Here is a 13,925-nt window from a genome sequence, read left to right as displayed (position 1 = left end):
AACAGAGAAATAAGGCATTAGAATATCTCACTCCTAGTATGGGACATGGAGAATTATTTATATCTGGGATACCGTCATGATGATTGAGGCTCGGATACAGCTGTACATGTTTAGTTGATGGTAAAACACGTTCAATGACGTATAATTTATATCACAAATATGTATGACAAGTTTAAATACAAGTTAAAATCCTTTTGTTCTTTTGCACATCATTTCATCATTGATATTTTGTAAACTATACAATAAAATAATAACAATCCAAATGTACTATACGGAACTTTGTGTGCAAAACTGCGCTTCAAAGACAAAAGCAAGGTCAGCTTATCATAGGTTGTACGATTTTCTACCAAACTGGTTCCATTTAGGGACATTTGTCAGTCATCTTATCTCTCGAGATGAACGTCTGTTTGTCTCATACAGCAGTGTCAGTGTAACTGCTCACCACCAATATCATGTTGAAATTCGTGTGTTTGTTTCTTGGCATTGCTTCCACCCACGCCTTCCATGGTAAGTATGTTTAACGTGTTTGGCTCATTTAGTCTGCAATTTAATCATTGTGTATCTGGTCAAATTTCACTTGTCCGTACAAGGTTTGGGACAACCTGGGCAATACGGACAATTGAATTTGCTGCCCCTGCTCTGGAACGTTCAGGGTATTAGCAATAGGTTAAATGATAGTGACTTTTCTTCATGTTATAATCGACTACGATATTACTATTGCTACAGAAACATGGAACTGTAGACATCTTAATATTGACTTAAACAATTTTGAAAGTTTTTCATGTCATCGTCCAAAATATAACAAGCGTGCTAAACGTAACAGTGGTCGTATAATTATTTATTATAACAAAAAATATTATGGTCATATTGAGCTTGTTTCACTGAATATTATAGGTTTTCTATGGTTTAAATTACAGAAGTCATATTTTAGGTGTTTAAATAACATTTACTTTTGTAGCTGTTACATACCACCAGAGGACCCAAACGTATATAAACGACGTAACTCTCCATTACTCGATATTTTTTTTTTGGATTTGTTGTCTGATGTGATAACCATATAAATACGTTTGGCAACAAATTATTGTCCTTATATAAGGAAAGTTGTTTATATATTGCAAATTGGCGTTTAGAATCAGGACAATTAACTTGCTATAATTTGATACGTAATAAAACTTCTGCTAGTGTTGTAGATTATATAACAGCAGATTGTAATGTATTTTCTATTATTGATAATATGCATGTAAATGATTTAAGTGAGTTTTCAGACCATTGTCCGGTCAATTTTGTTTTAAATTTTTGATTATATGAAATTTGACTTCAAGAATAATATCACTTATGATAAGATAATTTGGGAAGATTGTAATATTCAAGATCTGAACATACTGTTAAATGATAAAAAAGATATTTCCGATGACTTAGCAAACAATTTACTGGCGAATACTATTGACCTACATACTTGTATTAATAAGTATTCGGATATAATGTTTGATGTACCATTTTAATTACATCGTAAAACATTTCATAGGAAGAGAAATCCTAAACTAAAAAACTATACACGTTCATTTGGTTCGATGGTGATTGTAAAACACATAAAATCTGAATTTTATAGATGTAAGAGATTATATAAGGACAATCTTCTGTTTATAATAGAAATCTGTTTTTAAATGCCAGAAGCGCTTTTTCTACATGTAAACGCAAAGCCAAAAGAAAATTTTATACAAAAGAAAGGAAAACATTGTCAAATTTGAGTAAATGTAAATCGAAAAAGTTTTGGAAATATATTAGAAATGTAAACGAAAATGTTACAATGCATCTGGTAATATTAGTTTAGATATAACACAGTATTTACCCAAAGGTGTACCAAATGTTTAAAGACTCTATAGTTCTCACTCAGTTTTATTAACGTTTCGGCCTTAAGGCCTTTATCAAAATGACAAATTCCGAGAATTACTCTACATCATGGCGTCTCATAATATAACAACATTATTAGTTTAGATAGTTTTGTTGAACATTTCAAAAATATTTCAAATCCTCAACATGAGTCAACATTTTATATTGATGATTTTGATAGTAGAGACGAACCTATACATATCGAATTCAAAGGATTTTATCTCACCATATTTAGTTACAATTTTAATGTTACATTTAATTCAGGTGGATACCCAGATCTCTGGAGGAAAGGTGTGATCGTACCAATTCACAAAAAAGGCGATTCTTCTGATCCCCCAGATTATAGAGGGATAACACTAGTTAATGTAATGACAAAGATATTTTCCCTTGCATTACGCAATCGAATAAACAACTGGTGCGAAAGTGAAAATGTTTTTAATAACGCCCAATTCGGTTTTAGAAATGAACATAGTACAGCTAATTGTTTATTTTTGTTGCATAGTATTATCCAAAAAGTGTTATCTCAGAATTCTAAACTGTATTTTTCGTTTATAGATTACGAAAAGGCATTTGACACTGTTATACACGATGCATTATGGGTTAAATTGATTAAATCCGGAATAAGTTGTAAAATGGTAAAAATGATAAAGTCTGTATATAGTAAGGTAAAAGCCTGTGTAAAAGACACTTTGACAATGTCGTTTTCTGACATTTTTTAATGTAACGATAGGCGTAAAGCAAGGCGAACCAGTGTCACCTCTACTGTTTATACTATTTATAAATGATATGAAGAATATTATTGATGTTTCACAATTGTCTGAAACTGATATAAACTTATTGTCTGTTTACATGTTATTATTTGCTGATGATATGATTCTATTCACTACAAACCAACCCTAACAGCCTTCAAGATTTTCTTAACTTGCTCAAGTGGGGTCTGAAAATAAATGTAATACAAACGGAAATTTGTGGGGGAGGGTGTATAATCTAAAAGAAATTGATAAATTACATTTTCGATTTTGTAAACGTATTCTTGGTGTGCGGTCTCAGACCTCTAATGCTGCTATATAAGGAGAACTTGGTCATTTCCCATTGTCTATGATCTGCAAGAAACGCCGCGCATTGAAACAATGGCTAAAAATAATGAAAAATCCTAATTCTATAATTCACGATGTATTTATTAATGTTTTGAATACTACTCGGAACAATACAAACATGAAAAACTCTTGGGCTCTGTCGGTGAAAGATCTACTTAATAACCTTGGGTATAGTAATTTGTTGTATCAACTGATTTTGCTGATAATTACGAACCTTTGCTTAAGCAAAGGCTGCGCGACCAGTATGTTCAAGAATGGAACGATACAATATCAAATCAGCCTAAACTAAAATATTATAGAAAATTCAAGACTGTGTTTAGTTATGAAAAATATCTAGAAGTTAGTGATAGTGTTTCTTTAATAATTGAATTATCTAGGTTTAGACTGTCTGCGCATTACCTGGAAATTGAGAGTGATAGATTTATAAATGTATCTAGAAATGATCGTACTTGTAAAATCTGTGTGAAAAATGTTGAACCAGAGTACCATTTTATGCTATGTTGTTCTTCCTATCGTAATCTACGCCAAAAGTATAGTATTGGTCCTTCGTTTCCTTCAGTTAATAAGTTTGTGAAGCTATTATCATCAAGAAACGTTCGAACTATAAGAAATATAGCCAAGTATGTATTTAATGCTATGAAAATACGTAAAGAAAAACTTGATACTGCTGCTTCTTAATTCAATTTAATGTGAACTAATATAGTATTATATGAGCATTTATGTGACGTAATTACTCAGTATATTATACAATATACTGTATTTAAATTATATAGTGTTAATATCATAAATTTTATATTTAAGAATGAATGTCTTGGCCATCTGAGATATTGTTTTGTAAATGGCCAAAGGCATGTTTATGCCGATATGCCAAATAAAACTCGTAATATACCGTGCTCAACGGATTTAAGTTCATCACCTAAAAACCTGATGAGTTACGGTTTTTAGACGGCATTTCATTGAATGAAGTATTTATATGGCCCAATGTTAACTCATTAACAGTGTTTTTAAGTAATGCATAGAGTTCTTAAATATAATTTCCTTAAATCATTTTTGTCCTCTTGCTGAATGTTGCAGTGTATTTATTTTAAAGGTTAAAAAATGCAGCCACGTGATGAAAATCGGTCACAGTGACCTAGTTCTAAAGAGGTAAGAATATGTGATATATAAATATTCTCTACACTTACATTTACATGTATTTTTAAACAGCAAAGAAGGCGTATACGTGTGGAAGCAATGATCACTTCACACAGGACAATGGCGAAGTGGCCAGTCACAGTGGCTTTGATGCAGGACGTAACTACGGTAAAAACCAAAACTGCATCTGGAGAATCGAAGCTCCAGTGGGCATGAATGTTGAGCTTGTTGCCAAGTCCTTCAACGTGGAGGACACTCCCGGGTATGTATCCCTTTAATTGATATATATCTAATTGTGCGCCTATACCCCCGTTTTAGAAAATCGGACTTTTTATGGTGCGTACATCTGTCCGTTATGTTTTGTGTATCGGCTTGTTTTGCGGCCGGATATCTTGGTTGTTTTCTTAAATCAGAAATATACAGAAGGCTATTCGTGATGTAATTATTCATCTACAAAATAAAAGGGGACTAAAGCAAATATCGCGCAATAAACTAAAATAATATCAATTATTTTATCTTTAAATAATTGCTTTTATTTTTCACGAATTTGTCAACTAAGCTATGTCAGTTTGTCATTGTTCATATCTATACCTATTACTTATATCATGTGTTTATGTAAGCTTTGTGGACAAACATTTGTTCCAGGTCATTGATAACGTGTTATATAATAAACCAGATTTAGCTTGGGGACACGAAATACGTTTGTTCAGGTCTATACACGTGATATTATAACAGATTAATTGATACGTAGATGTACATATATAACACGGAAACACGTGCAATTTCTCATTAAACTTGTACTACCTACGAAGTAAATACTGTTAGATTTCCATTGGAACGTCTGTTAGAATTTTGTATTACCAGACAACTACATATTAGCACTGATGCCACGTGGCAGAGCTAGAAGAAGAGCTAGACAAGAGCCTGCCGGGAGTCAGGAACCCGCCGGCAACGTCAGGCGCCAACCGGCCAGAAACGCTAGACAACAACCAGCTGTGGAGACGAGACAAGAACCCGCCAGCATTGTCAGACGCCATCACGCCGGAAACGAAGAACCCGCAGGCAACGCCATGCGAAAACCTGCCAGAAATGTCAGACAAGGGCCAGTCAAGGAGGTCAGGCAAATTCCTGCCGACGACGTGAGACGCCAAGCGGATGCAAGAGAGAAACGGTGACAACGGCCGGAAACGAAAGGCGGATGAGTTGGAAGGCTTGGTAGAGGACAAAATGTTGCAAGATAATTCCATTGACAAGATTCAGGGAGCTCGCCCCAGAAGCGGACCTCGAACCCAGTCCGTGCCCTCTTTTCTGTGGAACATCTTCAATGTAGAGCAAGACAACTCGTTTATTCATCTTAAGCACCAAATTCATCGCTAGCATTCAATACGGCATTAAATATGTTTCAGAAATTTAGGAATAATTATAACGACGCCTTTTTATGGCCGATTCCATTAGTACATATTATTCTGTTCATATTCTTTTGTTTTGAAAAGGGACTATCACCAAGGTCAATTACATCATATTTGGCAGGAATAAATTATTTTCATAAAATTAATGGTTATTATAGTCTAAATGACAACTTTCTACTCAGAAAGATTTTTGAAGGTTGTCACAGAAGTAGGACAACTTACGATAAACGGGCACCGCTAACTATGAATACTCTGGTAGAAATTTGCAATAAACTACCAACCGTTTGTTATGATAGGTATGAAACAGTACTTTTCTCAGCTTTATTTGCAATAGCTTATTTTGGCCTTTTTCTTGGTCAGTGAAATGACAGCAACACGCTAGTTTCAATTAAATCACTCCATACTCGTTCACGATATTTGTTTTTATCAGGATAATCAGTATGTTGTAATCCTTCTTCGTCATTATAAAACAAACCAAAAAGGAAAGCCAGCCTTTATTAAATTACCCAGGCAAAACAATGATATTTGTTCGGTTTTTAAACTAATTAAACTAATGAAGTTTTTGAAAGTATGGCCTAAACATCAAACACTCCTTAGTAGTTATATAAATACCGCTTTTGGCGTTTTTGACCCCCCTGACCTTTTGACCCTTGGTCAGGACTGGTCAATGCCTGCCAATTTAAAAAATAAGAAAAAAAACAGGACACCGGTGTCGATAAATAGATTTTTGTTTAGACTGGTAATTGAGAATTACACTGTAATTCATGAACCATTAAACGTATAGATTATATCTTTGTAATTTGATGACGCAAAGCGTTTACAAATGGTATTATAAGTTAAACAGACGATTTATTGCATTCCTTTTAAGATAAACATTTATGTCGGTTTTTTTTAAACATCTGATTGAGAATTACGCTGAAATCCGTTTGCACGTATTGACTTCGAACATTGCCAGATCGTTTACCACCCGAGTTCTGTGCATATTTCCTTCACTGCTTTCATATTTTGCATGATAAGTCTAAGTTCAACACCACAAAATGTGTTTGTTTTGTCTTGATATTGTATGTTATTATGCTTAACCCCAGGTATATATATCAATCACTGGATATTGTATGTTATTATGCTTAACCCCAGGTATATATATCAATCACTGTCCTTTGGTTCATCCGATATATAGAATTTGATGTAACTACCCATCAAAAGCATAAATGTTACTTCTGTAGATGCTGAATCGTCATAAGGATGAATATCAAACATTGTCCCTTGTTTTAGATAAATTTTAATTTTCTTATACATAGATATTAACCTATCAGTGTCAAAGTCCTCAGCTGTCTCAGCTGTTATATTTACATTATCAAATATATCAAAAAATAAAACATCATCCTGAGGCCTATAATTCCGCCACCTAAATATAAAATGTGATATTGGACTTTTAATCGGTTTATACGGTTCACCTATAGGGCTCGCACCCTTTAATAAAATCTTAATATCTATTATATAAGTTCCGGTTTTTCTGACTATAAACACACCACTCAAAAGCATATCTAGTACATCTATTTTATATTTTTGGTCTATGAATATAAATCTTTATAATCTACGATAATTCCAGGTCTTATTTCAAATATATTAAATAGTTCAGATCGGCCATATTTTTATATGTTGAATATATCCAGGCACCACGAGGGTCAAAATACTTTTTCATTTGTATGTAATCAAAAGTATGATTATAATAGTATTCAAAGAGAAACACTTCATGTCTCACTTTTTCTATTTCTTTTTCCAATTCTTCTTTTATTTTTTTGTCTTTCTTTTTAAGTTTAAGAATTATTTCAGCTAAATCATCAAGTCGTTTTGTTGTAGCAACTTCAGAAGCAGATAAATTGTCAACAGTATTCTTTGTTCTAGCTAATTGTGTTTCTTGTTTTAAGAAAACATTTTTTACTTTTGTAATTTCTTGGGTATTAGTGGTAATTTCTCCGACATTAGTGGTTATTGCTTTAGTATTAGCAGTAATTACTTGAGTATTAGCAGTGATTGATTCTCCTTGTTTAGCTGATATTTCAACTACAGAGTCCAAATCATTTATTATTTTTTTAATTTTATCATTAAATTTATCATTAAATTCATTAATATCTTTTTGTAATAAACCTTTAAGTTTACTTAACTCTTCGTACTTTATATTGTGACGTGCATCGACATTATTAATCATGTTTACAAGTTGTTTTCTCAAATTTTCTAGCTGATTATTAATTATGTTAATTGCTTCAGTATTAGCAGTAATTAACTCTCCTTGTTTAACTGATTTTTTCAACTACAAAGTCCAGTTCATTTTTATGTTCTTCAACTTTGCATTAAATTCATTAATATCATCTTGTATTTTTTTGTAATATTACTTAAGTCTGCATACTTTAAATTATGACGGTTGTCACACATACTAATCCAATTTCGAATTTGTTTTTTAAAGTCATCTATTTTAGAATTGAGCTCTTTTTTAAAATCCTCTAATGCTGTGTCATGATCATCACCTCTTTGTGAAGCTGCCTTTTCCAATCAGATTTATATTCTGCAAGTTTATTTGAAATAATTCTAATAAATCTTTATGCTTATTTTCAGTTTCAGTATTAGTTTATTTATTTCTGTTCTGATTTCTAACTGATACATATTTTGTAACTTTTTTCTCAGCTTCAATAATCTTGTCTTTTAGTTCTTCATGTTTAATCATACTATCTTTTAATTCTTGAATTTGGGTGAATAAAATGTTTAAATTAACTCGAAATACTTCTTTTATGTTAATCATCTGTTAAATCAGATTTCTCTTCAAGTTCTTTAATAGAATCAACCATAGCTTTCATTTCTTCTTCAATTTTACCTTGTAATTTATTAATTAATAATGAATTTTTTTAAAATCTTTTGTTATATTCTTCAATATTCTTTACTTCTTCTTCTAATGTCTGTTTTATAGATTTGATGTCTTCAAGATTATAGTCATCTATTACACTTTGAACTTTTTTAAACATAAATCGTCTTGAAACTACATCGGTGGATTTATCTGGATTCGTAGGTTGATTATTTTATTACCTCCCATATCTAATGCTCTGTTCATTGTGTTATCAAGTTCCTTATTTCTGTGAAGATATGATTCCATGTCCTTTCTAAGCTTTTTGTATTGTTTTTAGTAGCATAATCACTTAAATCAATATCAAATTTAACTTTACTTATACTGTCAGGTTCACTTATTTGTTTTACATCATTAAAAACTCCCATTATATATTACCAGTAAAGTTTTTTCTTAAAAACTTCCTTGGTTTGTCAATATATAAGAAATCATATTTTTGATTTGTTGCATTAGCAAAAGAGTTAGGGTTAATATTTTGTTCATTACAAATCCTATCATTTTCCATTTTACCTGGACTTTCAAATAAAATATAGTGTGAACAGTTAATTCGAATATCTTTTGGTGTTTTATAGTAAGACTGACTTAAATAAATAACACAACAGTTTTTGTGTCGTCCTTGAATAAAGTATTTTGTTATTTCATTTTGAACTTTTTTATCTTCACATACAAACTCATCAGCTATTACTACTTTTTGTTTTCTGATTCAAGATTCTCACAAGGTTCAATTTGGTTGGGATCAGCTGAATATTCAAGTATTTCATTTGGATCTACTTTAATTTTTTTTGCAATTTGGTTTAAATTGTTAATTAAATCTTGATATTTAGATTGTTCTAGGTTTTTAGCATATAAGTATAATTTATCATAATATATAAGAGGTTTTCGAAGTATATGCATTAATGTATTTGTTTTTCCAGATCCAGACGATCCACATATTAACATTCTAAAACATGAATCTGGCATAAAAGGATAAAATTGTTTAAAGTTATTGGATTTATCACTTTTTGTATCGTAATTTGGAATTTCCATTTATATAATATTACATTATTTTACATTATTTTACAATATCTTACATTATTTTACATTATTTTACATTATCTTACATTATTATATAAATGCAATCAAAACTTAATGAAATAAGAATAAGAAAAAACTTAGTCGGGCAAAAGATGAGAGCTCTTAGAGAAGAAATAATGAGAGAAAAAATTAAGAAAGCTACAAATCGGGATATGTACACTGAAATTTATAAACCAATTACTGAAAAAATAGAAAGTCAAAAAGAACAATTATCAAGTCAGTTAAAAGCATTACCTGGAATAAAACAACAATTAGCGTTACTTCCAAAAAGTATATCAGAAGATTTGACACAAGGTATTGCTGAATTAACTAAAGGAATGCAAGAAGAATCTAAAAAACAACAAACTTTAAAACCGACTCCTTATACATCAATAGATTGGGGAGATGAACCAGCTGGATGGGTTCCTCAAGATGAACTTAAAAGATTAGAAGATTACGGAAGAGAAAAGATGGGAATAACTGAAGAATCAGAAGAATTTCCTGAAATTGTTGAGACAAGACCGAAAGAAAAGGAAATACATACAGTAGATTTAGATGCTTTTCTGGATAATGATGTTTTAGAAGAATATGAATATTACAAACCATCTGAAATGTTTGATTTTTTTACTGCAAATGAATCTAATTCAGATAAAATAAGTAAAGACGATCTTGAAGCTACAATAGATAAGGTTACTGAAAATATTAGAAAATTAAATGGTTCAATAACTGGCAAATCAAATTCAAAAGATCCAAATAAACAAGAAAAAGTAAATGAATTAAAACATGATCGAGATGAACTCATAAAGTACAAAGACCGGTTAAATAATATTCTTGATATGGCTCCTACATATGGACAAGGAATAAAACATCATAATCCATATAAAGTTTCACCAAATGGACAATATGGTAATTTAATTATGAACTTAAATAAACTTTATGGTCAAAACAAATTAATTGCTAAGGATAGAATAACTGGAAAGAAGTAATTAACACTAAAGTAGATGATGATTTAATTGATTTGATTAATAAAAGATATAACAATAATAAAAAACATTCAATTCATTCAAGAAAAATATTTAAAGAATTAACAGAAAAATCAGGATTACCTATCAATAAAAGATCTATGAAATTTAAAAAGTAATTAGAGGTGAGGTTATGACGTTTGTCCATGTAATCCAAAAGGAATTGGTTAATGACTTGGAGTTAATTTGTGGTTCAATTGATGCTGGAAATAATAAATGAAGAACTAAAAATGAAGGTATTAGAATAATTGATGAACTATTAAAAATGAAAAAATTGTTACCAGAACAACATGAAATGTTATATAAAAAATATTTTTCTTGAATATATAAATGGAACAAAAAATAGTATTAAGTTCTGAAACAGTTAAAGATAATAAAAATACTCCGAGTAATTTTACAATCAGATTTAGTCGTTCTTTAATTTTAGATAAAAATAAAACTTACGTTGTTGGTTTGGATAGTATTAACACTATGACCTACTCTTGGCATAATATTAGTGATGAATATGATAATAAAAGAATTCGTTATAATAATGGTAAGGATTGGAAAGATATCATATTTACAAATGGTTCTTACAGTTACACAGATATTAATAATTAAATTAGGGAAACATTAATAAGTAATGGTGATTATGAATTTGATAAATCAGAAATTGCTCCAATAAGTTTGGAATTTGATTTAAGTAGTTTAAGATTTTGATTTCAATTACAGATAATTTTAAGCTGGATTTGGAATATCAAATTTTCATACATTGCTTGGATTTGAGAAAAAAAAAATAGACAATACTGAATGGGGAACTAAAACACCAAATATAACTAACTCTGTGGATACAATTTACATTCATTGTGATCTTATTGATAATTCACTTGTTGATGGTAATTTCAGTGATATTATCTATGCTTTAAGTACTGCAGATTTAACAAGAGCTTATCCTTTTACAAAAGAACCACAAAGAGTTGGATATTCTGAAATTAATAAATATATTATAAATTCAATTAGAATATATATTACAGATGTATTTGGTAGAATAATTAATTTTAATGAGGTTGAAACAAGTTTTACACTAATTTTAAAAGAAATTAATTAAAACTAAAGTTTTAAAACTTTTATTATGAAATTATAAATTTTAGTTTTATATAATGTACAAGAAAGTTTATGACAAAAATAAAGGAATATTTATTTATGTTGATGCTCACACAGGAAAAGAAATCATACATGGAATACCTGTGGTCTCCGAGGACGCGGTCCTTGGAACAGGTATCTTTGACACTTTAACGAAATTGCTTTCAAGCGGAGTTGCATCTTCAATTAGCACAGCTGGAAAAAAAGCTTTGGAAACAGCAGGAAAAGCAGCACTTGAAAGTGGAACGAAAAAGGTTGGAACAGAAGTTGAAATTTAGCTGCAGCTAAAATTGTTGAAAAACTTAAAAAGAAACCTGCTCCAGCAGTTGGTAATTTAATTGCCAAGGAATTACAAGAAAAGAATAACAGTAAAAATAATGATAATGAGGAGGATATTCATATGAGAATAAATAGAATATTGTCAGGATCTGGAGCTTTAGCTCCCTATGGGCATAATGCTCGTGCTGGAACTTCAGCTCAACAAAAACGTATTAACAGATTAATTTATAAAAAATAAAGTTTTAACTTTAATTAAAAAAATAAAATAATATATAATATATACATGTTTAGAACAAAACAATATTGTGAAAGATATGAATTAACTCCTATTCAATTAGATACAGCTTTAATATCTGTCCTGGGAAATAATGTTAAACAACAAAAAAACGGATATCACTTTACAATTATGATAGAAGTTCATATTTTGATTGGTTTAATGGTTATTTTGAAGTAAGTTTTAAAGTAAATAAATTTGCTGATGGTGCTGAGTATGATGGAGCTCAAATTGCTCTAATTAATAATGCAGCTTCATTAATTGATCATTAGTGGTTAAACAAAAATGGAAAAATTGTTTATAAATTGTAATAATTTATACAAAGTAATAATGTAAAAAATTTAGTTGAACTATCTGAAGATTATGCAAAATCAACGGGAAACCCAATGAATTTATCTATTTAGATACTATGCTACTGCTGCTGCTGATGATAATTGGGGGTTTGCTATTAAAAAGGGATTTAATCAAGAAAAATAAGAGGTTAATGCTAAAATTCCATTAAATAATTATTCATTTTTTCAGGTTTAGAAACTAATATTATACCTCCAAGTCAAATTCAAATACACTGCAGCTGACAATGATGATAAATTTTAATTTTTAGAGCTAATGCACTGATGCTGGTAGAGTAATTGTAACAAAATTAATTTCAGGGGTTCCACGTTTGATTTTCAATGAATTTGGACTTAATCTTATTTCTGAAAGATTTACAAAAGCAAGATGGTCATACCTTGGGGAAAATGTGACGCAATCAACTGATCCCACAACAGATTAATACAACTTTTAGAATAACGGCTGGTGTAACAAAACCACAACATGTATTTGTTTATTTACAACGACCTGATAAAGTAAAAAATCAAGAAATGAATCCACATTTATTTAGATACATTTAAAGTTAATGCAGCAGGTGATGCTTGTACTTGAGTTCTTGTTCGTCTTGAAGTTGGTAATGGTGTTTTTTATCCAAAACAGAATACAAGTATATCAAAATATTGATGATGTATTAATTATTATTATAAAAAAAATAATAAGACTACTGGAAGTCGCTAAATAGATCAAACTTTAATATTTTTGTATGGATTTGTTCATTTTAACTTGGAATATAAAAAGGAAGTAACTACAGAAGATCCTAAGCAGATTACTTTAAACAATTAAGTTAACTACACTTCCCGCTGCAAAATATCGTATTTACGCAATTGTATTAATGGGGAAAAACAGTTTGAAATAAATACTTTTGGGAAATGAACTTGTTATTGTTTAAATAAAATAAATATAAATTATAATATGAGTATTAAAACACTGGGGTTGTAAACAACCGCACATCAAATTATATTGAATATAAATTAACCTTACAGATGGACAAAAGAAAAATTTAGCACAAGCTTATAATAATAAAATTCCACATACTTTTAGATTAAAACATGAAAAATTTACGTGGAAATTTCCCCTTTACTTTTAAAAAAAACACAAATTAATCAAATTAAAAAAGCTGTTGCAAATAAGAAGGATTAGAAATTACAATTTCAAAGAAACAAATGTCCAGTCAAGGTCAAATGGTGGATTTTGGGAGCTTTGCGGGTTTTGTTAGGAAAAACAATTCTTCCAATGGCAGAAAAAATAGCTCCAAAATATTAGCCCCTCTAGGCATTGGTGCTTTGTCGGGGCAAACCCAAAGTACTGGTGTCATTTAAGTTACTTGGGAATGGAAATAATTTCAGTAGCTAATGATAAGAGAAATATGATATCCCACCA

At 30.3% G+C, this 13,925-nt stretch overlaps 1 protein-coding gene across 1 annotated transcript in view; it reads left to right on the top strand.

Annotated features, from left to right (window-relative positions):
• The first annotated feature begins 382 nt into the window (after positions 1–382).
• LOC123562792 (low-density lipoprotein receptor-related protein 12-like) overlaps positions 383–13,925 on the top strand; it is a 46,666-nt gene continuing 33,123 nt past the window's right edge. Inside the window, exons 1-2 of the mRNA XM_053536725.1 lie at positions 383–507; positions 4,194–4,383. Coding sequence (XP_053392700.1) covers positions 453–507; positions 4,194–4,383 — 245 coding nt within the window. The 5' untranslated portion in view covers positions 383–452. The remainder of the gene's footprint in view (positions 508–4,193; positions 4,384–13,925) is intronic.

Source organism: Mercenaria mercenaria, chromosome 2 (assembly GCF_021730395.1).
Source record: "Mercenaria mercenaria strain notata chromosome 2, MADL_Memer_1, whole genome shotgun sequence".
In the NCBI taxonomy this organism is placed as follows: Eukaryota; Metazoa; Mollusca; class Bivalvia; order Venerida; family Veneridae; genus Mercenaria; species Mercenaria mercenaria.
This window is presented reverse-complemented; position numbering and strand designations above follow the sequence as displayed.